The sequence below is a fragment of the Muntiacus reevesi genome, chromosome 6, assembly GCF_963930625.1.
Source record: "Muntiacus reevesi chromosome 6, mMunRee1.1, whole genome shotgun sequence".
Taxonomy (NCBI): Eukaryota; Metazoa; Chordata; class Mammalia; order Artiodactyla; family Cervidae; genus Muntiacus; species Muntiacus reevesi.
Genome location: NC_089254.1, coordinates 97,215,442 through 97,241,667, shown reverse-complemented (window position 1 = coordinate 97,241,667; position 26,226 = coordinate 97,215,442). Strand labels below are relative to the sequence as shown.

Below are 26,226 nucleotides of genomic sequence, written 5' to 3'. Positions count from 1 at the left end.
CCTATGTCTATCCCTTCTCTTGCCTCTGATGGGTTCTAATCAAAGATGGAGATGAGGTCTTTTCCCATCACAGGCCATGCTGGTCACACCAAATCTTTTCAGCTCTTTCTTTTTGTTCCTAAATTTCTTCATGCAACTCAAAATCCAAAAACCCCACCAAACAAAACCAAAGAATCACTCACCTTAAGACAACAAATAATAGTTTATCAATTTCAATTAATTTTTGCACAGAATATCAGATTTTGCAATATAGACTCCTTTCCTTCAAAGGGCAGAAAGACATTTGCTGTTGTTCAGTTGCTAAGTCATGTCCAATTCTTTGCAACCGCATGGACCAAAGCATGTCTGGCTCCTCTGTCCTCACTATCTCCTGAAATCTGCTCACACTCATGTCTCTTGAGTCGGTGATGTCATCCAATCATCTCATCCTCTGTCGCCCCATTCTTCTGCCCTCAGTCTTTCCCAGCATCAGGGCCTTTTCCAATGAGTCGGAGCTTTGCATCAGGTGGCCAAAGTAGTAGAGCTTCAGCTTCAGCATTAGTCCTTTCAATGAATATTCAGGGTTAATTTCCTTTAGAATTGATTGGTTTGCTCTCCTTGCAGTCCAAGGGACTCTCAAGAGTTTTCTACAGCACCACAATTGGAAAGCATCAATTCTTCAGTGCTCAGGCTTTTTTGTGGTCCAACTCTCACATCTATACATGACTACTGGAAAAACCATAGTTTTGTTTATATGGACCTTTGTCAGCCAAGTGCTATCTTTGCTTTTTAGTGTACTTCCTAGGTTTGTTATAGTTTTTCTTCCAAGGAGCAAGCGTCTTTTAATTTAATGGCTGTAGTCACCATCTACAGTGATTTTGGAGCCCAAGAAAATAAAATCTGTTACTGTTTCTTTTTCCCCATCTATTTGCCATGAAGTGATGGGACCGGATGCCGTGATCTTAGTTTTTTGAATGTTGAGTTTTAAGGCAGCTTTTCCACTCTCCTCTTTCACCCTTGTCAAGAGGTTATTTTGTTCCCTTGGCAATAATAAAAATAAATATAGGAAATTTTAATTTATCAGGAAATGGTTGTTGCTCTGGTGAGTGTGGTGATATCAGTGATTATCAGAGGTTGTCTTGTAGTTGAGGACGATAGATTGAGTGTCTGACCAGTTCTGCCAGGGTCAACTGTTGGCTCACGTCACATCTCTCATCTCTCCCTTTTCTTTTCCCCAGGACCTTCCCACAGTAGTAAATGATGTTTCTTCCTTAAAATGTACACAATATAAAATGGCCTCTGTTGGAGTATCTTTGGTTTATTAGTTGCAACTCAACTTGCTTGCATGAACTGGACCACTGTGATGTCAACAGTTGGTCATTCTACCCAGTGGCTCAACATTGTATCTGTGAATTCTGCAAATGTTGCAAATGTTTCTGTTAATTCAGTAACAGAATTAATTCAGGTTAGTTAATTCAGGTTATACACTGTATTCAAGTGTACTTGCATAATAAACATTTTCCTAAGTACAAAGAAAAGTTATTAGTATCAGTAAGGTATTGCTGACATATACTTGGTCAATGCCTGTCATCTGATTATGTGTAAATAATCTTATAAATGACATACCTTCTTTTATAATAGTTCTTAACCTTTTTCTTCTGATTATTTCTAGGAATCTACTTCACAAAAGATGCCATTAGTGCCCATAAAAATTGCCCGTTTGATTCCAAAAACATCGTTATGTTTGTAGCCCGAGTCCTGGTTGGAAATTTCATTGAAGGCCATATGAGTTACCAGAGACCCCCTCCGCGGTATGACAGCTGTGTGGATACAAGAGTGAATCCCTCTGTTTTTGTCATCTTTCAGAAAGATCAGATTTACCCAGAATATGTGATTGAATATACCGAAACAGAGAAACCCTGTGTGATTAGTTAGAAATGATGGCTACAGCGTCATAAAGGATGCCATAACCACTCTGTTCACTTACTGAACCCAATCTCCCAGAAGGATAATAGTTAAACTTACGTCTTCTCTCCTATAAATGCCTTGGATTAGTGGTTCCCAAACTTTGCTGCACATTTGAATCATCTGGGAAGCGTTAAACAACTCCACTGTCCAGGGGACTTCCCTGGTGATCAGTGGTTAAGACTCCACACTCCCAATGTAGGGGGCACAGATTCAATCCCTGAACTAAGATCTGGCATGATGCACAGTGCATGCAGCCTTAAAAAAAAAATTCCACTGTCCAGATTACACCCCACTCCAACTAGATCACTTTTTTGGGGTTGACAGCCAAGAAGATGATTGAAATGTGTCATAAGTTTGGGAATCACTCATAACCTTAGATGTAACTGGTAAAAACTCACTTCTACAGCTTCTGTTAATGCAGCAGCCTTTCTCCCCCAACTACTCTTAGTTGATTGCGTGATTTGGTTTTGTTTTGGTTAAATTGAAAGAAAATTTATTTGGGAAATAAAAATAAGTGAAATCTAAAAATTCCTATTGAAATAAGGACATAAGACAGTACAGCCTTGGAAAATTGTGGAAAGCTGGGGGAAAATACATAGGAATTTAGTTGCAGGGGGAGGAAACCTAAGGGCAGTTTAAATGCTAGCAAGACAGAACTGCAGTACTGTACCTTATCTCTGTGGTGAAACTGATTTGAGGGCGTGCATTTCTTTATCTCTACGTTTATTTAGGGTACTCCATCCAAGTTGACGCTTCATGAAATGCAATAAAAAGAGCTGCTAAGTATGGCTCAGAGCGCAGCAACCAACTGTAATTAACTGCCCATTTGGGCAAAGTAGACATTTATATTCTAACTAACAGAGAAGGCTTTTTTTCAGGTCAGACATACATGAAGTGCTGGTATTTTGGGTGGACCGAGTTGCAGTAACCAGATTCACACAATCACGACTGATAAATCCGAGTGCTGTTGTAGTCGTTCGCTATGTTAGTTGAGGCTCACCAAGCAATTAGGGCCATTCTACTAGAGGATGGGCCCCCTAAGGAGGTGAGGTTAGTTTCCTAGGGAGACAGAATCAAAACGAAGGGAACAGTGCCGCAAACAAGCCTTGCGCCTGCGAGGGGCTTCTTTTTCTAAATATAACAGATTGTGTGGAATTATAGCACAATCAGTTTTTAGAGCAGCTGAGGTGCCTGGACCAAGAGTTCCTTTCTTATTATGAATGAGGGTTTTCCTTCCAATTTTCAACATTCCATACCAGTCGCCAACATTTCATGCTATAATTACTTCCAGCAGATATGTTATAAAAATTAATTAGCATTGGAGTTGATTTTATATTGGGTTTTAGATCGGTGCAAAGATCTCTACAACTCTCTGACTTGAAAGGGCTCCAGCAGGGACTTACTTCCCTGGCAGTGCAGAGGTTAAGGCTTCAAGCTTCCACTGCATGGGGCACGGGTTCAAACCCTGGTCAGGAAACCAAGATCCCATATGCCACGTGGCCTGGCCAAAAAAAGTCAAAAAACCTAAAAAAAAAAAAAAAGGAAATCTACAGATTGTCGAAATGGAGAAAATGAGGAAGTACTATATTCTTGCAGGCGAGCTGTAGGTCATACACGAATGTCTAGTGAGACATTCTACATTCGTACAGGCTGCAGAGTAATTCCTTATTGTGAGCAGCTGCCCAGGGTACTGCCAGATAGTCAGCATACTTGGCTCTCACATACTACTACATGCCAGTAGCGCCCTCCCCATTATGATGGCAGCCACAAACCTTATCAGATCTATTCACCATCTTCAGAGCAAATAATTTGTATAACATCCCCTTTGCTGTCCTGAGATGATTCAAATACTACAATCTACATGAATTTTTTTCTTAAGAAATCAATTTATTGCCCTCACTATTATAATGAGAAACAGAAGGCAAGAAGTTTGTAATAATGATAAAATGAATATCAATATGTAAATGCTCCAGTATGACCACGCTATACGACATTATGAAATAGATATTTACTTCTACTGATACTGAATAGGTTTGGATTTAAGAGTCGATCGGAGGCTATTTCCTATAAAGAAGTACTGGAAAGATTAGAAGTATAGGTGACACCAGAATTAAAATCAGTATTAGGGTAAGTCATAACAGACCATATACCTTTCCTGCATGTAGTTAGGGGAAGAACGAAATTATCTTAATTGAAATAAGTTTAGCAGGACAAGACAAATAACAGATTGTCTAAGAGGAAAAAAAGAATTATATCCTTTCAGGCGAGCTGTAGGTCCTACGTAAGTGTCTAGTAGGACCTTAGAAAGTCGTATAGAGTACCGAATAACTCTTCTTTGTATGGGACTAACCCATACACCATAGGGACATTTCTTATCCCTAGCCGGATCCACCCAATGCCAGTAAAAGTCCGAAATGATTACAAAACCAACAACCCTTCAATTTCCAAAAGACCACAATGAGACTCACTCAGTTAATATCTAGCATCTTTAGATTAGCTTACTAGCCTTCATAAGGAGTCCTCCTATAGATTAAATTGGATGCTTGCCTCCCAAATCCCTGGTTTTAAAAACACTTTGCATCTTGCTTTGATTATTTTTAGCACCTGTCTGACTTACAGTTGTCCGCTTTTCGCATTAGAGTGTAAGCTCCATGAGAGCCAAGTCACCCTGTCCTGTTCACTGTGCCACACTGCATACCCAGCTGAGTACTTGATACACTGGATAAATTTTGTTGAATAAAGTTCAGCTTCTTATAATTCAGCAGCTGAGTTGTATTTCTTCTTGTTCTCCTCCCAGCTCCATTTGAGATTGTCTAATACAAGGAAATAAATATTAATTTTGGCTCCACTGCCTGTATTTGCTCTATTTCCAGGTATCTCCTAAAAGGTAATCACCTGCAGACACCTGTTTTTTCAATGGGGGGGTAAAGGATGTGTGTTGCCCCTTCCAGCTTCATCATTCCAGGACTCAATGACCAAGGAGCCTTTAGCACACTGCCAGGGGAAGACTGAGTGGTGGTGATGGGGAAGCCCGCAGTGGGTTGGTACATCTTGTTTAGGGGAGAGGGAGACAGTGGAAACTGCTGATACCCCTTAGGAGTGGGAACAGGGCCAGTGGGAGGCAGCTAAAAACGTAAATGATCAGCAGAGTTGTCCAATTAGTAACGCCTTCAAAAGTCTTTCTCTACTCTTGTTTCTTTTTTAAGGAGTATTTGTATTTATTTTGGTGGCACTGGGTCTTTGTTACTGCGTGTGTGCCTTCTCTAGTTGGAGAAAGCGTGGGCGTCCCATCACATTGGCTTCTCTTGTTTCAGAGCACGGGCTGTAGGTGCATGGGCTTAGTTGCCCCAGGGCATGTGTAATCTTCCTGGACCAGGGATCCAGCCCATTTGCCCTGCATTGGCAGGCAGTTTCTAGGGCTTCCCAGGTGGCGCTAGTGGTAAAGAACCTGCCTGCCAATGCGGGAGACAAAAGAGACATGGTTCGATCCCTGGAGAAGGAAATGGCAACCCACTCCAGTATTCTTGCCTGGAGAATCCCATGGATAGAGGAGCCTGGCAGGCTGCAGTCCAAGGGGTCGCAAAGAGTCGGACACGACTGAAGTGACTTAGCACTAGCACTTCTTAACTGCCAGGAAGTCCCACCCATTTGTTTTTAATCACAAAGCTTTGGACGGAGACAGAGAACATCTATATGGCAGCACGTGCTGCTCAGCTGTGTCTGACTCTTTGTGACCCCATGGACTGTAGCCGGTCAGGCTTCTCTATCCATGGGATTTCTCCAGCCTAGAACACTGGAGTGGGTTGCAACTTGCTCCTCCAGGGGATCTTCCCAACTCAGGGACTGAACACGCATCTTCTACACTGGCAGGCTGATTCTTTACCACTGAGCCACCTGGGAAACATGGTAGCATTCAGTTCAGTTCAGTTCAGTCGCTCAGTCGTGTCCGACTCTTTGCGACCTCATGAACTGCAGCATGCCAGGCCTCCCTGTCCATCACCAACTCCCAGTGTTTACCCAAATTCATGTCCATAGATATGATTAAAGTGAAGGTAAAACTGCCATTTGACTTGGACATCAATGGAAATAAAATAATATATAGCCAACCCATTGCTGTTAAAGCGCCCACACTAGAATATATAGAAGTGACATCAAACCAAGCAAATGTTTTGAGTTTTTCCATTTAGTTATATGTTCTATTTATTTATTTGTCCTATTTATTTATTTGTCATGGCAGGCTCTCAATTTTTCAGAAATGTTTGATGTTGCTACTCCCCAAGGTTCGATCCTTCCACTTCTGCTTTTCTTTATTTGTGCTGAGTGAGCTTATCAACTATCAAAGCTCCAATTTCCTTGTACTCTGATGACACTCAAATCAATATTCTCTTCAATCTTTCTTAAGCTCTTGACCTGTAAATTCAACTGCCCACTGAGCATCTTCCCATGGACCATCCACTGCAAACTCAACACAATAAAAATTAAGATAATAATCCCTCAGCTGTTTCTCTTCTGTTTTTTTTTTTAATCCTGTCTTGGTTTTCTAGAAATCCATTCTTTATTAAGGGTAGAGATCTTTCCAAAATATCTACCCTACGTTAGAAGTGTTCAGGAAAATGACAGGTACTTTTGTTAATTATGAAAATAATGTTAGGATTATGTAGGGAAATCTACCACTTTTAAAAGTCATGCCTAATGAAATATTTAGGATTGAAATATCTAGAAATATCTACAAATTGAAACTTACAAATTCTCAGCCAAAACAATCAGGCACATAAAATAGGACAAAGTATTAAGATTTTATAACTCAAGGAAATCGATATATCTGGGTGCTTATTTCACTATCTTCTAATTTTCTGCTTGAAAAATTGTCTACTACTAATTAAAAAAAAACACACATAATAAAAAACACCTATCCTGGGACTTCCCTGGTGGTAGAGAGTTTAAGAATCCGCCTGCCAGTGCAGGGGACAATGGTTGGATCCCTGATCCGGGAAGATTCCACTTGCCAAAAAGCAACTAACCGCATGTGCCACAACTACTGAGCCTGTGTGCTGAAATTATTGAAGCCTGTGCTCCGCAACAAGAGAAGCCACTGCAGTGAGAAGTTTGTGCACTGCAACGAAGAAGAGTCCTGGCTAGCTACAACTAGAAAAAGCCCTCGAGTGGCAATGAAGACCCAGTGCAGTCAAAAATAAGTATTAAATCAAATAACATTTATATGTAATATATATGATAATTTCATAATATAATATTAAATCATCATAAAAAACACTTATCCTACAATATAGCCAAGCACTGTTTTTTGTTTTTTTTTTAAGATTTATTTATTTATGTATTTTTGGCTGTGCTGGGTCTTCACTGCTGCGTGAAGTCCTTCTTCAGTTGCAGTGCACAGGCTTCTCATTGCAATGGTTTCTAGTAGTTGCCACATGTGGGCTCAGTACTTGTGGCACATGGCTTAGTTGCTCGTTGGCACATGGGATCTTCCTGGACCAGGGAGAGAACCCGTGTCCCCAGCATTGGCAGGTGGATTCTTTGCCACTGGGCCACCAGGGAAGCCCCTAGCCAAGCACTGTTTTTAAGCGCTGGGGATACAGCAAGGAACAAGACACACAAAATTCCTGCCTCCAGAAGCTTGAATTCTACAAATACATGAATAAATAAGAAGAAAAATATGAGCGATAAGTTCCATTCAGAGACCAGGGTGCTACTTTAGAGTGGGAGGTTAGGCAAGTCAGTGTTGAATGACAAAAAGACTTCTAGATGGGGATGCCGAGGAGCATTCTAGCCAGAGGGATCACTCCCCAGGTGAGATTCCTTTAGTTGCTTCCCAAAGTCTTCTGGAAGTCCAACTTTCTTAACATGGCAGAAAAGATCTTCGAGGACCTGGCCAGTGGACTTTCTCTTTAGCTTCTTCACATGCCATTAATTTATTTAATCTTCACAACCACCTTGCAAGACAGCGACTCAACCAGGTGAGTTCCTCAATCATATTTTATCCATCCCAGTACTCCATGGCTGCATTAAGAGTTGGCTCAAAAAATGCTTATTAAATCAGCATCGCCTTGGGCAAAAAGCTCTTTAACAACTTTCCCTGGTGGCTCAGATGGTACAGAATCTGCCTGTAATGCAGGAGACCTGAGTTCAATCCCTGGGTGGGGAAGATCCCCTGGAGAAAGGAATAGCAACCCACTCCAGCATTCTTGCCTGGAGAATTCCATGAACAGACTGTATTCCTGGCAGGCTACAGCCCATGGCATTACAAAGAGACACACAGGACTAAGCCACGAACACTTAACAAACCTACAGGTGTAAACCAGGGCTGTCTAACAGAAACATAAAGTCAGCCCCGTGTGTAATTTTACATTTTCTCATAGCTGCCTTAGAAGTGAAAGAAACAGATGAAATTATAACATTTTATTTAAATATTATCAATTTAACATCGTTACTATAAAATTTTACAGTTTCTGCATTCTAAAGCTTCCAAATCCAGTGTGTGTATATTTCACACATCCCACTTCAAACTGGTCACATTTCAAGCACCCATGGCTAATGGCTAAGTCCTGAGATCACCTTCCTAAGGCCTCCAGCTATTCACCTTCTACCACATTACCTGTTCCATCTTCTTTGCAGCCTTTACTAGTATCTCCCAATTCCCTCCGAGTATACAAGTCCCTCGAGGTGAGGACTTAACCTTGAAGGGTGCCTGACGCAGAGCAGGCGCCGGATCAGGATTGTCCTCGCCTGATCTGCGCCCCTGATGGACCCGGGCCCCGGCGCTGTCCTCTCGCACGGCCGTCCCTCACCCGCCCTTTTTCAGGCCCTTCCCGGGAACCGGGTCTGAAGTCGTGAACGTGACTGGGAGGAGTCTGCCCGCCTCGGATTTCCGCACAGGGAGCCGGGCCGCGACCATGGCGGAGCCCACCGTGTGTTCCTTCCTCACCAAAGTGCTGTGCGCCCACGGCGGCCGCATGTTCCTGCAGGACCTGCGCGGCCACGTGGAGCTCTCCGAGGCCCGGCTGCAGGACGTGCTGCGCCAGGCCGGGCCCGACCGCTTCCTGCTGCAGGAGGTGGAGGTGCGCGAGGGCCCGTGGGACGCCGAGGCCGAGGTGGCGGCCGGCGCGGGCGGCGGCGGCGGCCCGGCGGCCTGGCGGGTGGTGGCCGTGTCCTCCGCGCGCCTCTGCGCCCGCTACCAGCGCGGCGAGTGCCAGGCCTGCGACCAGCTGCACCTCTGCCGCCGCCACATGCAGGGCAAGTGCCCGAATCGCGACTGCTGGTGAGGCTGCGGGCCGGGCCGGGCGGGGCGGGGCGGGGCGGGGCGCGACGGTCTCGGCGCGGGGGCCGCGGGCCTGACCCGTCCAGCCGGGAGCGGGACCCAGAAGGAAAGGAGAACGGGGGTCGTCGATCCGGGCCGGACGACCCCCTCTGGGAGGGCAGAAGGGAAGCCCCGGGAAGGGGCCCCTCCGCGTCCTCCGGGCGGAGGCCTCCCCCGCGCTCCCAGCTGAGGAACGGGACGGAAGATCGGAAGATCGTCTCAATTTGGGATTCTCAACCACCTCTCTCCGCCTCCCCCCGCCCCAAATTTGCAGCTTTCTCTCCTTCCCCGCCCCCCCCATCCTCCACGACGGGGCCGGGATAAATCAGGACTTTTGAGTTCATTTCCTCCAGGGGCCCTTTTGCGGCCATTTGCGGACCCCGTGGAATTCACGGATCCTTTGTTGAAAAGACCGGCTCTTCCCACCTAAACACAGTTTTAGCAGAAAAGAGTCTGTGCTCTGTGGGTTTAGAACGCGCGATCTAGGTCGACCCCCGTCAGGAAACGGAGGGTGGGGTGATTTGTGTGAGGACCTTTGAGTCTGCCTCCCGACTCCAGTCCTCCTCTGTCGACTCTAGCGCCCCAAAGTGGGTGGGGGAGGAGGCAGGCATTCTTTTTAAGGTTGGGGGATGGTGGGCTGGGCAGCCGTTTGGGGTGGAGAAGGCCAGTGCAGACGTCTGCCTACACCACCCGCTGGGAGCCTCTGTTAAAGCAGGTGACTGGGGGAGAGGGTCCCCTTGGCCGTAAAGTGTCTTTGTTCAGCGTGAAATGGCTTTGGGAGGGGAGTTACTTTATCCCAGCTTTCTTATTATCAGAGCTTACTATACCGTAAGAGGGTCCAGGGCTTCTCTTGTGGCTCAGACAGTAAAGAATCTGCCTGCAATGCAAAATCTGCCTGCAATGCGGGAGACGGGGATTCGATCCCTCGATCAGGAAGATCCCCTGATCTTCCTGGCAACGGGCTACAGTCTATAGGGTCGCAAAGAGTCGGACACGACTGAGTGACTAACACACAGGATCCACACACTAGACTGTAGTTGAAAGCCACCCTAGGATAGGGATTTGACCATCTGGCTCCATCTTCTTCTGGGCCTCTGATCCAGACCTTTGTGGTTCTAGGTCTACCTGCACCCTTTCTCATGATATCCACACGCCTGTCAACATCCAGGTTCTGAAAAAACAGGGACTGTTTGGTCTCAACGAGGCCCAGCTTCGGGTCCTGCTTTTACAGAATGACCCCTGCCTTCTACCAGAGGTGAGTCACCAAGCAGTCGCTCTCATATTGCCTGAATCCATGAAAAAAGTCAGGGAAGAACATCAAATGTTTGCTTGCCCAGGACAGCCTGAGGGGAAGGGGGCAGGTGTGGACAGTGGTGACTTTCCTGGACTCTCTGATTTTATTGGGCTTTAATACACTTTGACATGCAAGGGGTGATGGACCTGTGTGGGATAGAAATAATAATAATAATGGTTTATGGATTTTTTTTGAGTTCTTACTGAATGCTAAGTATTGATAGTTCAGTTGTCTTAAGCTATTAGTAATCGGTGAGTGAAGTACGCCTCTCCCCATTTTACAGGTGAGGCAACTGAAATTTGATTAAATAACTTGCCCAAGGTCACATAGTAAATGACAGATTTGAATTTAGTTTTGTCTGATTATGAAGCCTTGGTTTTGTAAATTACCTGTTTATACTTCTGCTGATTTTTCTATCCAGGCATTTGTCTTTTTCTGTTAATTCATAAGATATCTTTAACGACAAATCCCTTTTTGGGTCACGTTTGTTACAAGTATTCGCCCCCATTTATTTTGGGGGGCTTTAGATATTTTAATTGCTTTGCAACTCCATAATGTAGTTTCAAATGGTTACAAAGTACTCATTATAACTGCTATAATGGCAAAATTAACACACTTGTATCTGTTTAGCTATACACAAAGAATTTTCAAACAAAAGGGTTGGAATCACCAAAGAAGATATTACAAGAGGCCGCCAATTAAAAGTAGAGTTTTCTAATCTAGCACAATGATTCTGTGATAGACACTTCTATGTTGGTGGCGCTAGTGGTAAAGAACCTGCTTGCCACTTCAGGAGACATAATGAGACACAGGGTCCATCCCTGGGTCGGGAAGATCCCCTGGAGGAGGGCATGGAAACCCACTCCAGTACCCTTGCCTGGAGAATCCCATGGACAGAGGAGCCTGATGGGCTACAGTCCATAGGGTTGCAAAGAACATACATAACTGAAACGACTTACCACGCACACACCTTGCCAGAAAGGGGATGGGAAGAAGGGAGGATGTTAGGAAAACAGAGTAGCTCATGGTTGTGGTCCCACTTTAACTCAGAGGAATTTCAGGGTCTACAGGGAAGAAATTCAGAAGACGAGGGGTTTGAGCTAGAATCTTTGGTAGCTCAAAAATTGGTAGCTGGTAGAGACTGCCCTCCAGGCAGCAGTCTATACTCAGAAGTCTGGAGTCAGCCTTAGGAGCCGACAGGCTTCTACTTGGCATCCATGTGCTTTCTGATTTCAGGTTCTGAAGTCAGGTTTGGTATGTCACGAGCCAGATTATTCCGGCAATGTTGCCTGATGCAGTCCCAGCAGCAGCTGGAGCAGGTTCTTGGCAGGAAGGGAGAGGAGGATGCGGCACCTGCGGGACAGGGTCCAGTCTGTCCTGTCTCCAAGAGAAGAGAAGACTTTTATTTACCTTTAGCATTCATGGAATTTTTTTTTTACTAATAGAAACTTAGTGTTTTTATATTGTTAAACTTACTGAGTTTTTTTCTTTGTGGCTTCTCCCCGAATGTCCTGGGTCCAGCCTCATTTTGTCGTATTAGTCTATGTCAGTGTTCTGTGAACAGGTGATGGGTTGGCTGCATTTATGACGGGAGCCTGCCTTCAGGTTGATCATCTGAAGCTGGTGGTGTGTGTCATGGAGGCTTCCCAGGTGGCACTAGTGGTAAAGATCTCGCCTGCCCATGCAGGAGACATAATGAGACACGGGTTCGATCCCTGGGTAGGGAAGATCCTCTGGAGGAGGACATGGCAACCCACTCCAGGATTCTGACCTGGAGAATCCCATGGACACAGGAGCCTGGTGGGCTAGTGTCCATGGGGTTGCAAAGAGTTGGACACGACTGAGGCAACTTAGCACCCAGCCCAGTCGTGCGGCACAAAACACGGCCACTTAGACAGCAGGGACCATGGACAAGCAGCTGGGTGAGGCAGAAATGGTACCTCGCATCTCATGTGTGAAAATACCTGATGATCCCTTTTTACCCCTCTCCCAAAGATTGAGTACATAGTGCAGGTCCAGTGTATGTAAGACATCAATAAGGGGTGGGACTTCCCCAGTGGTTCAGTGGTTAGGACTTCCACTGTACTTCCACTGCAAGGGGCACAAGTTCCATCCCTGACTGGGGAACTAAGATCCTGCATGCCATATGCCCCCCCCCCAAAAAAACAGGGGGGCACATATCGCAGTGTGTACGGACATGCTAAGTTGCTTCTGTCGTGTCTGACTCTGTACGGCCCTGTGGACAGTGGACCACTAGGCTTCTCTGTCCATGGGATTCTCCAGGCAAGAGTACTGGAGTGGGTTGCCATGCACTCTTCCAGGGGATCGTCCCAACCCAGAGATGGAGCCTGCATCTCTTACTTCTCCTGCGTTGGCAGGCAGGGTCTTTACCGCTAGTGCCACCTGGAAAGCCCAAATATTGTGATATTATGACTTATAATAAGAAATATATATTTGCTCTTCATCTCTGCCTCTGGCACAGAGTTCCTAAAACTCTTGAAATTTCCTGAATGTTGAGAGCAATAAAACATTACTTTTGTTATGTTCATGTGATGACTTTTGAAACGTCCCTAGGTGACATGGGGACTGGCTTCCCTAAGAACCAATTACGTGATTAGAGGGTTGGAACTTTCAGTCCCACCCCCAGTCCTGGGAGGGTAGAAGTCCTCGAGGTTGAGTTCAGTTACCAGTGGCCAGTGATTTAATCAAGGAAGCCTCCATAAAACCTCAACAGGATGGGCTTTAGAGAACTTTCAGGCTGGTGAACACGTGGAGGTCCTGGGAGAGTGGTGGCCATAGAGAGTCTGGAAACTCTGTACCCTCCCCCAATGCCCTTTGTGTCTCTTCCATCCAGCCGTTCCTTTTATGCTTCCCAGCTGGTGCTAGTGGTAAAGAACTGACCTGCCAGGAGACGCCAATTCGATCCTTGGGTCAGGAAGATCCCCTGGAGAAGGAAACGCCAATTCACTCCAGTATTTTTGCTTGGGAAATCCCATGGACAGAATAGCCTGGCAGGCTGCAGTTTGCAGGGATAATAAACTGGAAATTTAGCAAGCAAAATGTGTCTCTGAGTTGTGTGAGCCTTTCTAGCAAATTAGTTGAAACAGGCAAGGGGTTGTGGGAACTTCTAATCTGTAGCTGGAAGATCAGAAGCACAGGTGTCAACCTGGACTTATGATTTGTATCTGAAGTGAGAGCAGTCTTGTGGGTGGTAGTTTAGTTGCTAAGTCATGCCCGACTCTTGCGATCCAATGGACTGTAGCCTGCTAAGCTCCTCTCTCCATGGGATTTTCCAGGCAACAATACTGGAGTGGCTTGCCATTTCCTTCTCCAGAGGATCTTCCCGATCCAGGGATCGAACCCGGGTCTCCTGCACTGCAGGCAGATTTTTTTTACCAACTGAGCTTCCAGGGAAGTCCTAGGCTTGTGGGACCAAGCCCTAGCCCTTAACATGTGTGATCTGATGCCATTCCAAGTCTGTCTCCTGGAGATTATGTCAGTATTGAGTTAAATTTGTGGGCTGCCTCTTCAGTGTCAGCTGAGAATCACTTGGTGGTGTTGAAAAACACACACGTTGGAAATATGAAAATATACTTTGCTGATACATTTGAAAACTTTCATGAAATGGGCAAATCTCTAGAAAAATAATGCAAGTCAATATTAATTCAAGAATAAATAGGAAACCAGAATAATTTTTTTTTTAATAAAAGCATTCAAATAAAAATGTAAAAAACTCACAAAATCAGAATGTTCGGTAAGTCTTCTACAAGAGAGTATTAAGCTCTTACGGATCTATTGCTCAGCTTTAACATATCTTGAAGGAGTAGATTATTCCGATTTGGGGGCCAGATCTGGGATCTGGGATCTTTGATCTCCTGTACATTCTGGAACCAGTATTACACTGTTTAATGAAAGTATGTTGTATTTTAAGATATGATGGTATGAGTCTCTATGTTTTTACTCTTTTTCAAATGTTTTAACTTTAATCCATTCTCACTTGTTTCCTTTTTCAGATAAGCTTTTACAGTCATTTAAATTCCTAAAACTGTTTTATAGGAATTCTTTGGGGGAAGTAGGAGTTACACTAAAATTGTGTGTTCATTTCAGAAAATTGGCATCACAATTGTAGGTAGGAAGCCATTAAAAAAATTTATTGATTGAGATATAATTGATGTACAGTAAGTAGTATGTTAGTTTCACATGTATAATGTTTAAATACATTATGAAATGATCACATGATAAGTCCAATAACATCTGTCTCCATACAATTTTTGTTGTTGTTGTTCAGTGGCCAAGTTGTATCTGACTCTTTGTGAGCCCAAGTTTGCCCAAGTTCACGTCCAGTGAATCAATGATGTATTGGATGGCATCACTCCATACAATATCGACCATATTTTTCTGCTGTGTATTATGTTTGTGTGGCTTACTTTATGATGGGAAGCTTGTACCTCTTAATTCCCTTCAGCTATTTCACCCATCCTCCACCTCTCTGTCCTTGGGCCACCACCCCCTTGTTCTTTGATACCATTTGTGGTATCAGTCTCTGGTCATCTGGTCATTTGTGTCCAGTAGAATTGCCCACATTTTAGGTTTGGCTGTGTTCCTCTAATGTCATTTAACATGTTCCTCTGTCCCCTGAATTTACTGAAAATTGATTGATCTGGAGCTTTGATTGGATTTAGGCTTGAATTATGTAGCAAGAATTTTTTGTACATGTGGTATATTGTTAGGGTGACTAATGGTCCCCCATTTGCCTGGGACTGAGGGGTTTCCAGACTTATGTTAGACTTTCCTGCTAAAAAGTCATATTTCCTATTGTCAGGAGGTATACAATGTCTGGTCCCAATGCAAATATTAACAGTGCTCCTTTAAAAATGCCCTTGTCTGGATAATAAATTATCTAATCATGCTGTCTGTCCAGATTGGTTTCCCTAGAGACAGAGGCTGACACAGGGATTGAGGTGCGTGAGATATATTGAAGGAGGGATCCTTGGGAAAAATCTGTAAGGTAAAACAGCGGGAGGGGAGAGCTACAGGCAAGATGGAATGGCCCTGACTTGATTCACACAGAGGCTTGGGAGCAAATATCACTAGCTTTGAGGTTCTAGCTTTGAGGCAGGGTCCAGCCTTTTGTACCTGCATAGAAGTCACTCATTGGCTACAGGCTTCGGGAGAGGAGGGCAGGCCAGCTGAGAGTCAAGGTCAGAGAGGGGCAGCTGAATGTTAGTTGCAGCTAGGAGAGATGTGGGCCTTCCCAGGTGGCTCGGTGGTAAAGGATCTGCCTGCTAATGCAAGAGACGTGGGTTCAATCCCTGGGTCGGGAAGATCCCTTGGAGCAGGAAATGCCAACTTGCTCCAGCCTGAAAAACCCCTTGGACAGAGGAGCCTGGTGGGCTACAGTCCATGGGGTGGCAAAGAGCCAGACACGACTGAGTCACTGAGTACACAGAGGAGAGATGTGAGTGGAGGAGCTATTATATACTCATCTGCCTTTCATCTATGGGGCCTTTAACAGCCATCGATGATCAGAGGGTGCCATTTAGAGATACTGCCCTTTACTGTCTTGAGATACAGTGAAAACAAACATCCTAAGTGTTGCTTCATTTCTGTACCAGGTCTGTTTGCTCTACAACAAAGGTGAAGCCCTCTATGGTTACTGCAACCTCAAGGATAAATGCACCAAGTTGCACGTGTGCAAGTCCTTTGTCAGGGGAGAGTGCAGGCTGCAGAAATGCAAGCGGTCCCATCAACTCATTCATGCTGCATCCCTGGAGCTGCTGCAGGACCAAGAACTGGAGATCTCAAGTGTCGTTAATTTTCAGATCATTTCCACCTACAAGCACATGAAGCTGCACAAGATGCTAGAAAACAAAGGTGAGACTATCAGAGATGAACGAAACACTATCCACAGTGTAGTGCTGAGCTGGAAGTGAGTCTGGGGAAAAAGCACTTCATAGGTTGATGGCTACTGGGTCCTTGGGAGGCTTCATCAGTCAGTGTTCTATGATATTGAGCTGTGCTTCTAACCAAAAGAGGGAGGGTCGGGTTCGAGTTTATTTTCAGCACTGCCCCCAAGTGTTTGGACAGTGTAGCTTCTTGGTAAGTTGGGGATCAGGAAGTTGGAATAGCAGCCTTAACCTCTTTGTTAGGAAAAAAGAGGGCTTCCCTCGTAGCTCAGTGGGCAAAGAATCTACCTGCCGTGCCGGATACCTGGGTTCGATTCCTGGGTGGGGAAGATCCCCTGGCGAAGGAAATGGCAACTCCAGTATTCTTGCCCAGAGAATCCCATGAACAGAGGAGCCTAGCAGGCTACAGTCCATGGGGTTACAAGAGTCGGACATGACTTAGCGACTAAATCACCAGGGGAAAAAAGGAGGAAGGTGGGCTAGAAACATATATACTTATCCATACTGGAAACATAGGATAATGTAGAGATGGCTTTCTTTTTTTAAATTGAATTGAATTTTTTTTTTCTTAAATTTTTAGGAAATTTTAAGCACACTACAGAAGAGTTTGGAAAATAGAGAGTAGAAGTAAAACTCACATATGACTCATTCTAATCCACAATAATTGGTACCATTTAATTACAGGCCTTTCAGTCCTATTACTGGAAAATACCAGTCCGGTAGTGGTCAGAGTCTGTAGCAGTTTAGTACCTTTTGTTCTCATGTTATACAGCATCATACATATCATCCCATATTGCTGCGTAGTCTATCCTTTTTTAAGGTCTATGAAGTGTGGGCTTCCCTGGTGCCTCAGCAGTAAAGAATCCACCTACCAATGCAGGAGATTTGGATTTAGTCCCTGGGTCGGGAAGATCCCCTGGAGAAGGAAATGGCAACCCGCTCCGGTATTCTTGCCTGGGAAATCCCATGGACAGAGGAGCCTGGTGGGCTGCAGTTCATGAGGTCGAAAAGGAGTCGGACACAACTTAGCAACTAAACAACAGCTAAGTGTGGTTTGGTCTTCTTTTAATTATAGTGTGAGGGAATTTATTCCCTGAGATTTGCTTATAGCTGAAAACCAGAGGGTAGTAGGCTTGGAAGAATTGCTGACGGAAAAACCAGATATCCAAAAAAATCAGAGTCTCTAAGCTTTAACATGGAAGCTCCTTGTGTTGGGATGGTAGAGCCTGACTTGATGAGTGGTGGCTTGAAGGTAGGGGGGACTCTGTATGTATCAGTTTCAGAGGCTGTGTCGGTGGGTCCCTAAATGGTGGCAGGGACCTCCCAACCTATATGATGAGTAGGGCCTGTCCCTGTCTTCATCTGGTCTTATTTAATGGCTCTCTCCTAACTATGAAATGTGACTTTCTGCTTGCTGTCGAGATATATAAGTACATATGTAAGTTTTTTAATCCAGAAGACATGAACTCTCTAAATCCCGAGCGTTGGGAGTTTTATCACAGATCTGACTAGCTTGGGCTGATGCTCCCAACATTAAATGAAATTTTGAGTGATAAAGGAGTATCTTAGGAAACCTCGTCTCTTTCTTCTTCTTTTTAGATGGTTCAGCTTCTCCTGCTGAGCATCCCCAGGGCCTTGAGAAACGAGGAGGGCACGTAGCTGGGGCTGCAGAGGCCCGACCTCTGGTCTCTGGCCCTGCTGCGTCGGCCAAGAAGCCGTGTGCAGGCAGACCTTAAAGGACGTCAGCAGGATAAGAAGAGTGTCCAGTTGGAGGGTCTGAAAACAAGGCTTCTGTTGAGATTCGGTTTGTAACTGTTCATTCACTTAATCGTTGATTAATAATAGCCATAATAATACCTACCTCACAGGTTGTGATGAGAGAAAGAAGATGGGAAAGGAGAAAGTGTCAGATTGGGAGGATGAAACTGGGGCTGAGTGGTTAGGGGTGAGGTTGGACATTAAACAGGCTAAGAGAGGGTAAAACCTGGAGGGAGATGAGGTCAGTCCTGGGCAAATCCTGCAGTTCTGGAGAGCTTACCCAGGCTAGCTGGCCAGAGCCCTTAAAGAGACAGACTCCTGCTGACCTGTTCTGGAACCCAACCAAGTGCCTATCTATACGTCTGTATACAGAGTTCATCTTGTGTTCAGAGAGTACACACACTTTATGCTGCTTTTTTTTTTCTAGTAGTCCATAAGCATTTCTCCATATGTGTTCACATTTATCAAGCATCATCATTTTTATGCACAGATATGCTCATATATCATCCTTTGCTTCACTAGTTCCACTATTCTGGGATATTTTTATTCTTCCCAACAAATTTTGAATACAGCTCTTCTTAAAATCCACATAATATTAATGTTTAAGTTATTCTTTGCTTTTGCTTCACCTATATGGTTGCTGAACGATACTGTTGATTTTCATTTCTTTAAAAATATATGCAGGAATTCCCTGGTGGTCCAGTGGTTAGGACTCTGTTTCTACTGCAGGGGGCACGAGTAAAAAATATATTAACTATATCTGTATGCCAGTAAATACTTTTCTCTGTGCCTTCTTTCTCTCTGTCTTTATTTTGTACAGTTTGTATGTGCCCTTGAATTGCTGGAGCCCTCCTCTGTGCTGCTGTGAGTTGGCCTTTAATTAGGCTCCTTAAAGTTTTTGTAAAAGGATGATGACTGTATTTGATATGATATCCAGCCCTTGTGAATCTACCCTCAGCCAACTCCACAGAGAATTTAACTTTTGGGTGCTCACCAGAGATTTCTACCTCACTCTGTCTACTTTCCATTTCTTACTAAACTTTTACCAAAGCTCAGATTCCTATAGTGTGAAGAAAGTGTAGCTCATATATTCCTCCTAGTTGTGTCCATCCTTTCTGTGATTAAGATGAACCATCAGAAATCTAAATACCTTACCCATTCTGAACTGACTTCCTGCTTCCTCCTTTCTCTCTGCCCCTGCCTACCCAGCTGTCTCTGTTGAGTTACGCCCCATGTTTAATTCTTTGTTTTCACGAAGGGGTACCACAGAGATCAGCTTTGTGAATTTCTTTCCTGTGTTTGTTGTAGTAATAGCCCAAATATTCGTGTGTAAAGTTGTTTTCTTTCTTTCTTTTTTTAATTTAACTGTCTAGCAATAACATAACATTTGGGGAATAGGCCAAAGTGGTGCGGTTTTCATCCAGCTAAATTTATTTAATTTAGCAAATTTTTAATCATGAAAATTTTTCTTTTCCGTTGAGGGAGATGAGTGAATATGTCCTTTTTAAAGTGAAAAAGTGCTGTGTTTTCTTCTGATGGACAATAAGAGCCATGCAACTTATGCTAATCCCTTCACTTTGATTGCCAACAACAGTATTTCTGAAAACTCTTAGGTTTTGCATATCTTGTTTCTTTTTTCTTTGTTATGATTTCTCCTGGTGATAACTTTTTAAGAAAAATTTTCACATTTTATAATCACTTACATTTTATTATTTTACTATTTCTTTTGTAAGCCATGTTAAATCCTTAATGGAAACAGTGTAGCATATAAAAGCATATTCTTTACATCTTTGGTAGATTTTTACATTATTGTGTTCTTTTTGTATATCTTTTTAAAATTTTATTTTTGTATCTCTTATAATTAAGCCTTTATATATGAAGTTATTGACTCTCTAATCTTTGTTGCAATATATTATTCAATTCTATAATATTCCATTTTAATCTTTGTTCCATTAGTAGTCATTCTCTATAAACATTTTATGTATTCGTACCCGTCTCTTTTATTTTATCTTGATGAGTCAGCTGTTGGAGAGTTATCAGCTTAGAATTTTCTTTGGCAATCCATCAGGGTTTATGAGATGAAGCTGCACATCTATAGGCTCCCTAAACTCCAAATACCCTAAATGGAATGACTGACTTTCCTTTAGACTTCTTCCTCCTTTTGTTCTTAATTTTGAAGTGTCCCCACCAAATGACTTAAGCAAAAACCCTGTAAAGTGTCCTATACTTTTCCTTTCTCCTTATTAGGAGAAATTGTTAGATTGGTTACCCCATGTTGGAGAATTTTCCACCTTAAGAATCTCTCAAAAAAAAAAAAAAACTCTCAAATTTTTGTCCTTCTCTACCCCTTTCTTTGCATCCCCAACCCACTGCCTTTTTCTAAGCCCTCATCACTTCTTGTATTTATTTTAGAGATGGATAACTCCATGGTTTTCAAGTCATGTCTTGTTAGAATTTTGTGGCAGGAGTTGGTAGCCCCATTGTAATGTGCACTTCAAGGATGGCAGCACCATGGTGATTTTTCATATAGTAGGCCTTTGCTGATGTCGTTGAACTCCTTACCACTCTTCTTTCCCTTTGCTGCCTGGTTGACCTTTTGAAAATGCAGACCTAATGGTTTCGCTTTTTTCTGCCATACCCTTCATCGGTCCCCATCACGGAGGATAGAAGTCATAAAACTCAAATCCCTACAGGGGCTAGACAGTTAAGGTAAATGGACAAAGTGAGAGGAATGGGGGGAGAGAGGAAGGCTGTGGCATATTGTCCCATCTGAAAGGGGCACCTGCCACCTGCTTCCACATAGGAATGCAGTACCCAATTTGACATATCGTCCAATTTGTTAAAAAAAAGCCAAAAATCCAGAAATTCTTATGAGCGGTTTGCTGACTTTTAAATATTGACTTTCAGTTGAGTTTTTAAAATGCAGGTCAATATTGTGTGAATTGACCTACTTGCAGTTTTTGGAATGTGCCATTTTATCTTGTGATTCCTACTTAGATGCTCCTTCTAAGTAACGCTGTTTCCTTCCTCAGCCCCAAAACCTGGCAAAATTAGGTTCTTTAAGATTCCAGGTTAGCCTTTCCTGACCCCAAGACAGGCAGTTCTCCTCATGTTCTCCAAGTTCTAGTGCTTACTACATTACATTGCAGTGCTTGTGTTTTTATTCCCTGGCTTTGAGCAGACATTATTTATTCTTCTTGCAAATTATACACTTGGTGGTTAAATATTTTTTGCCGTATAATGAATTAAACTCTGCATTTTAATCTGTTGAATCAGTATCATATGGCTCTTCATTGATTCTCTTTCTCCTCACATATTTTTAATATTAAAAAAATATTTTTCCCAAAAGGAATGTCTTCTATAAAGTAAACATCCTTTTGATACTTCAGTTTGAATTGTCTAGGTCTAAAATTAACTCTTTATGACTTATGTTTGTGACACTAATTCCTTCCATCAAGGACTAAAGTCTACATTATTGACATATTTCTTGATTTCTTTCTTTATAATTTGTTCATGTTTTTGTCTAGATCTTAAATATCCCTTATTGCATGAATTCTGTCCTGGCTAAATATATCAGTATTGCTACTCAGTATGGGACTCTTTATCATTAGAATGCTGTTGATTTTCAAAATATTTGTCTTTAGATGAATTGTCTTCATCCTAACAGTATTAGATGGTTTGTATTTAACTTTTCTTATGTATTTCTGTTATATCTTTGGTGAAATAAAATTGTAATAACATATTTTGGATATTTCTTTATTAAATATGAAGTCAATTGCTGGCGTTAAATATTCTGTATTATGATAAGGGAAATAGCATCTTTTATTCTTGTTTATTGGAAGCTTTTGGTAGGAATTGGTATCTTTTGATATAATTTTAATCATTTAAATCACCTAATATGATTGTATTAATGGTTTTCATGATATTAAAACATCTTTAAATTCTTGAGTAATCTCCACTTGATAATGGTATATATTCTTTTAATGTATTTTTTATCTTATTTGGTAATTTTCAAGTATACACATCTAAACATTCATAAATAAAGTTTATTTACATATTATGTGTGTGTAGTAAGTTCCTTTTATTGCTTTATTCTGAGAAAAATATTCTAGGTACTGTTTTGACTTTTTGTAAATTGATATGTAATGTTATTACAATTTTTATTAAAATTTTGGTCGCGCTTTATTGAGATGGAACTGACATATAACATTGTGTCAGTTTAAGATGTACAAGATGATCTGATTCACCTGTATACATGTATATATTTCCAACTGTTTACCACGATAAAGCTAGTTAGCACATCCATCCCCTCACATTCATTATTAACTTTAAAATAATGTATTACTGTATCATTGAATTACTGTATTATTATTGAGGAATATTTTTCCAAAAGATTTTTTGGGGAGAAAATATGTCATTGTAGAATTTTGGAGAGTACAGGAATTAAGTAGTAGGAGAGAAGTCACAAGCACCCATAATACAACTGTATAGAGACAATCACTGTTAATCATTTAGGATATTTTTTCAGTCTTTTTTCACAGTGTTTTTTAAAGTCTTTGTTTATTTGACTGCCTCAGGCCTTAGTTGTGGGACGTGGGCTCTTTGTTGTGTAGCAGGGGCGTCTCTCTGGTTGTGGCACATGGGCTGAGCAGCTGTGGCTTGCAGCCTTAGTTACCCTGCAGCATGTGGGATCTTAGATCCTCCACCGGGGATTGAACCTGCATCCCCTGCTTTGGAAGGTGGATTTTTAACCACTGGACCACCAGGGATGTCCCTTATGTACATATTCTTAAATATTGAGAGTATACCATAAGTGCAACTTCATATTATGCACTTCTGGATTGATATTGTCAGCATTCCCCCACACAATTGAAAGCACTCATATTTGATAGCTGCATTATATTTTTAAGGTATCTTTTATTTAATCGTAGTTCTATGGTCGGGCATTGTGACGTTTTAGGACACGATTTTTTTTAGAGTAGGTTTATGAGAGGAAGGTAGAGATTTCTCATATACCCTCCACTCCCATACATGCATAGCCTCTCCCATTATGAACATCACTTACCAGAACAGTGTATTTTTTAGCAAGAATGTACCTACTTTCTGGAGAAGGAAATAGCAACCCATTCCAGTATTCTTGCCTGGAAAACCACATGGACAGAGGAGCCTGGCAGTCTATAGTCCTTGAGGTCGCAAAGAGTTGAACGCCAATTTAGAGGCTGAACAACAACAAAATTTACATCATTATCATCTAAGGTCCATAGTTTACCTTAGGGTTCACTCTTAGTGTTATATATTCTATAGGTTTGGATAAAAGTATAATAGCATATATCCATCATTATATTAATAATGTGTGTGTGTTCAGTCTCTTCAGTTGTGTATGACTCTGCAACCCCGTGGACTGTAGCCTGCCAGGCTGCTCCATCTGTGGGATATCCCAGGCCACAATACTGGAGTGGGTTGCCATTTTCTTCTCCAGGGGATCTTCCTGACCCAGGGATTGAACCTGCCTCTCCTGCGGCCCCTGCATTGCAGGCAAGTTCTTTACCGTCTGAGCCACCAGGGGCCATACAGAATATTTTTACTGCCTTGAAAAGTCTCTGTGCTTTGCCTATCATCTCCCTTCCCCAACTTGGCAAACACTGATCTTTTGATTGTTTCCACAGTTTTACTTTTTACAGGATGTTATATAGTTGGAATTGTACATTACATAGTTTTTTTAGATTGGTTTCTTTCACTTAGTAATATGCATTTAGGTTCCTCCATGTCTCTGGGGGCTCGTTTCTTTATAGTGCTGTATAATATTCCATTGTCTGAAGGTTACCACAGTTTATCCATCTACCTACTGAAGGACATCTTGGTTGCTTCCAATTGTAATTATGACTAGAACTGCTAAATAGGTCCATGTTGAGGTTTTTGTGTGGACATACTTTTTCAACGTCATTGGGTAAATACCAAGAAGTATAATTGCTAGATCATATGGTGAAAGAATATTTAGTTTTATGAGAAACCACCAAACTGCCTTCCAAAGTGACTGTACCACCCTTTTCTTGCCTTGCCACATTAGCAAGGCTTCAGTTCTATGTTGAAAAGAAATGCTGAGAAGGGACATTCTTGTCTTAAAGCTTTGAATTTCTCACCATTTAGTATGATGTTAGCTGTAGGTTTTTTGTAGATAGTCTTTACCAACTTGAGAAAGTTCCCTTCTACTCCAGTTTACTGAGTTTTTATCACTGAGAGTTGGATTTTGTCAAATGTTTTTTCTGCATCTATCGATATAGTATGATTTTTCTTTTTTAGTCTGTCAATGTGATAGATTATCATAATTGATTTTCAAATGTTGACCCAGTTGTCTTGTGTATCAATGATAAATCCCACTTGGTCATGGTATATAATTCTTTTTGGACATTTTTGGATTCAACTTGTTAATATTTTGTTGAGGACTTTTGCATCTGCGTTCACAAGAGATATTGATCTGTGTGTGCTAGGTCGCCCAGTCATGTTCGACTCTGCGACCCACTGGACTGTAGCCTGCCAGGCTCCTCTGTCCATGGGATTCTCCAAAGAAGAATACTGGAATGGGTGCCATTTCCTTCTCCAGGGGATCTTCCCGACCCAGGGAAGACTCAAAACTGAGTCTCCTGTGTCTCTTGCATTGCAGGCAGATTCTTTAGCTAATGAGCCATCCGGGAAGTTTTCTTATCTTTATCTGGTTTTGATATTAGGTTAATGTTGGCTTCATAGAATAAGTTACTAATTATTTCCTCTGCTTCTATTCTTTGAAAGAGACTGTGTAGAATTGGCGTCATTTTTTTCTTAAATGTTTGGTATAATTCACCGATGAACCCTTCTGGGTCTCTTGCTTTCTGTTTTGGAGGACTATTCATTATTGACTCAATTACTTTATTATCTATATGATTAAAAAAATAATAACAATAATTACTTTGATAAACACAATAAGTTTTTTTTTAATGACATGAAATTAGAAAAAAGAAACCAAACCCAGAATAATGCCGGCAGTCACAGTCTACTGAGCATAATGAACTAGGATGTTCACAAACAGGACACAGAGATTTATCTCAGTGATTACCCTTCCACAGGTCAATAAGATCAGTCTGATATTTGGCCAATTACTGGTGAAACTTCTCAGTAAGGAAAAGCTCTTGTGCAAGTAGGTGGCACAGAGAGCCAGTTCTCTGGAACTAAGTCTGTTCTTAAAAGGAAAAGAGCTGAAAACATTTCCCTTAATATTTGCCTCATTCAAATGATGCTGACTGATAAACTGTGCTTCTTGGTTCATATTCATTTAGTTAAAATACTTTATAAAGATATTGATAGAATTAATTATGTCAATATTAAGGAGAACAATACAGTAACGATTCTATGTTTGTTACTATTTTATTTTTTTATTATTTTTTTTTGTTACTATTTTTTTTTATCTCAAAGGTTGATCACGTGAACTGAAGGCTTCTAACATGGTTGATGCCCTAAATGTGAATTTACATTTTTTTTAGCTTGTTTCTGAGATATAATGGGTGCCCTACCGATAAAATGCAAGGACACTTTTTTTGTGGTATCTGCTGAAACTGACAAGATCTCCTAAAATACCAGTGAGAGCATTTGAAACAAAAACCTCAACATCAAAAAGCAGTAGAAAAACACTCAAAGAATGAGGGAAGGGAGAACATAGCCTGAGGGGAAAAAGTTATCTTACAAAAAGAATAATACCCAAACTAATTGTAGAAGTATTAAATTTTAAGCAGAATGTTAGATCTACTTGGGATCTCATGAAAATGCTAGAGGAAAAACAGATTAGGATGAAAAATATATTAATGTATTTGTAAGTGCTGTAAAAATTAAGATAATACTGAATTGTTTTGTGCTTAGTAGAAGTATATGTAACTATATAATTAAACCTATACTATATCTAATCAGCAATGCTAAATATTAATTAAAAATCAAATTCAAGACAAAGAGGGATTGAGTAAGAAGAGTTATAGTATGAC

General features: G+C 42.0%; 2 protein-coding genes across 2 annotated transcripts in view; both read left to right on the top strand.

The window, feature by feature from the left end:
• Window positions 1-4,704, top strand: part of ZC3HAV1 (zinc finger CCCH-type containing, antiviral 1) — a 57,962-nt gene extending 53,258 nt beyond the window's left edge. Inside the window, exon 13 of the mRNA XM_065939130.1 lies at window positions 1,652-4,704. Within this exon, the coding sequence (XP_065795202.1) occupies window positions 1,652-1,914 (263 nt within the window). The 3' untranslated portion in view covers window positions 1,915-4,704. The remainder of the gene's footprint in view (window positions 1-1,651) is intronic.
• Window positions 4,705-8,769: 4,065 nt separating this feature from the next.
• On the top strand, window positions 8,770-22,270 carry ZC3HAV1L (zinc finger CCCH-type containing, antiviral 1 like). Its single transcript, XM_065939523.1, has 4 exons — window positions 8,770-9,223; window positions 10,382-10,517; window positions 16,172-16,430; window positions 18,062-22,270. Exons 1-4 carry the CDS (start codon window positions 8,859-8,861, stop codon window positions 18,196-18,198), a joined length of 897 nt encoding a protein of 298 aa, XP_065795595.1. The 5' UTR covers window positions 8,770-8,858; the 3' UTR covers window positions 18,199-22,270.
• The last annotated feature ends 3,956 nt before the right edge of the window (window positions 22,271-26,226 follow it).

Coding starts and splice junctions, on each gene's coding strand:
- ZC3HAV1L (XM_065939523.1), top strand. CDS start 8,859: ATGGCGGAGCCCACCGTGTGTTCCTTCCTCACCAAAGTGCTGTGCGCC. Junction 10,518..16,171: donor ACCCCTGCCTTCTACCAGAG/GTGAGTCACCAA, acceptor TTTCTGTACCAG/GTCTGTTTGCTCTACAACAA. Junction 16,431..18,061: donor CAAGATGCTAGAAAACAAAG/GTGAGACTATCA, acceptor TCTTCTTTTTAG/ATGGTTCAGCTTCTCCTGCT.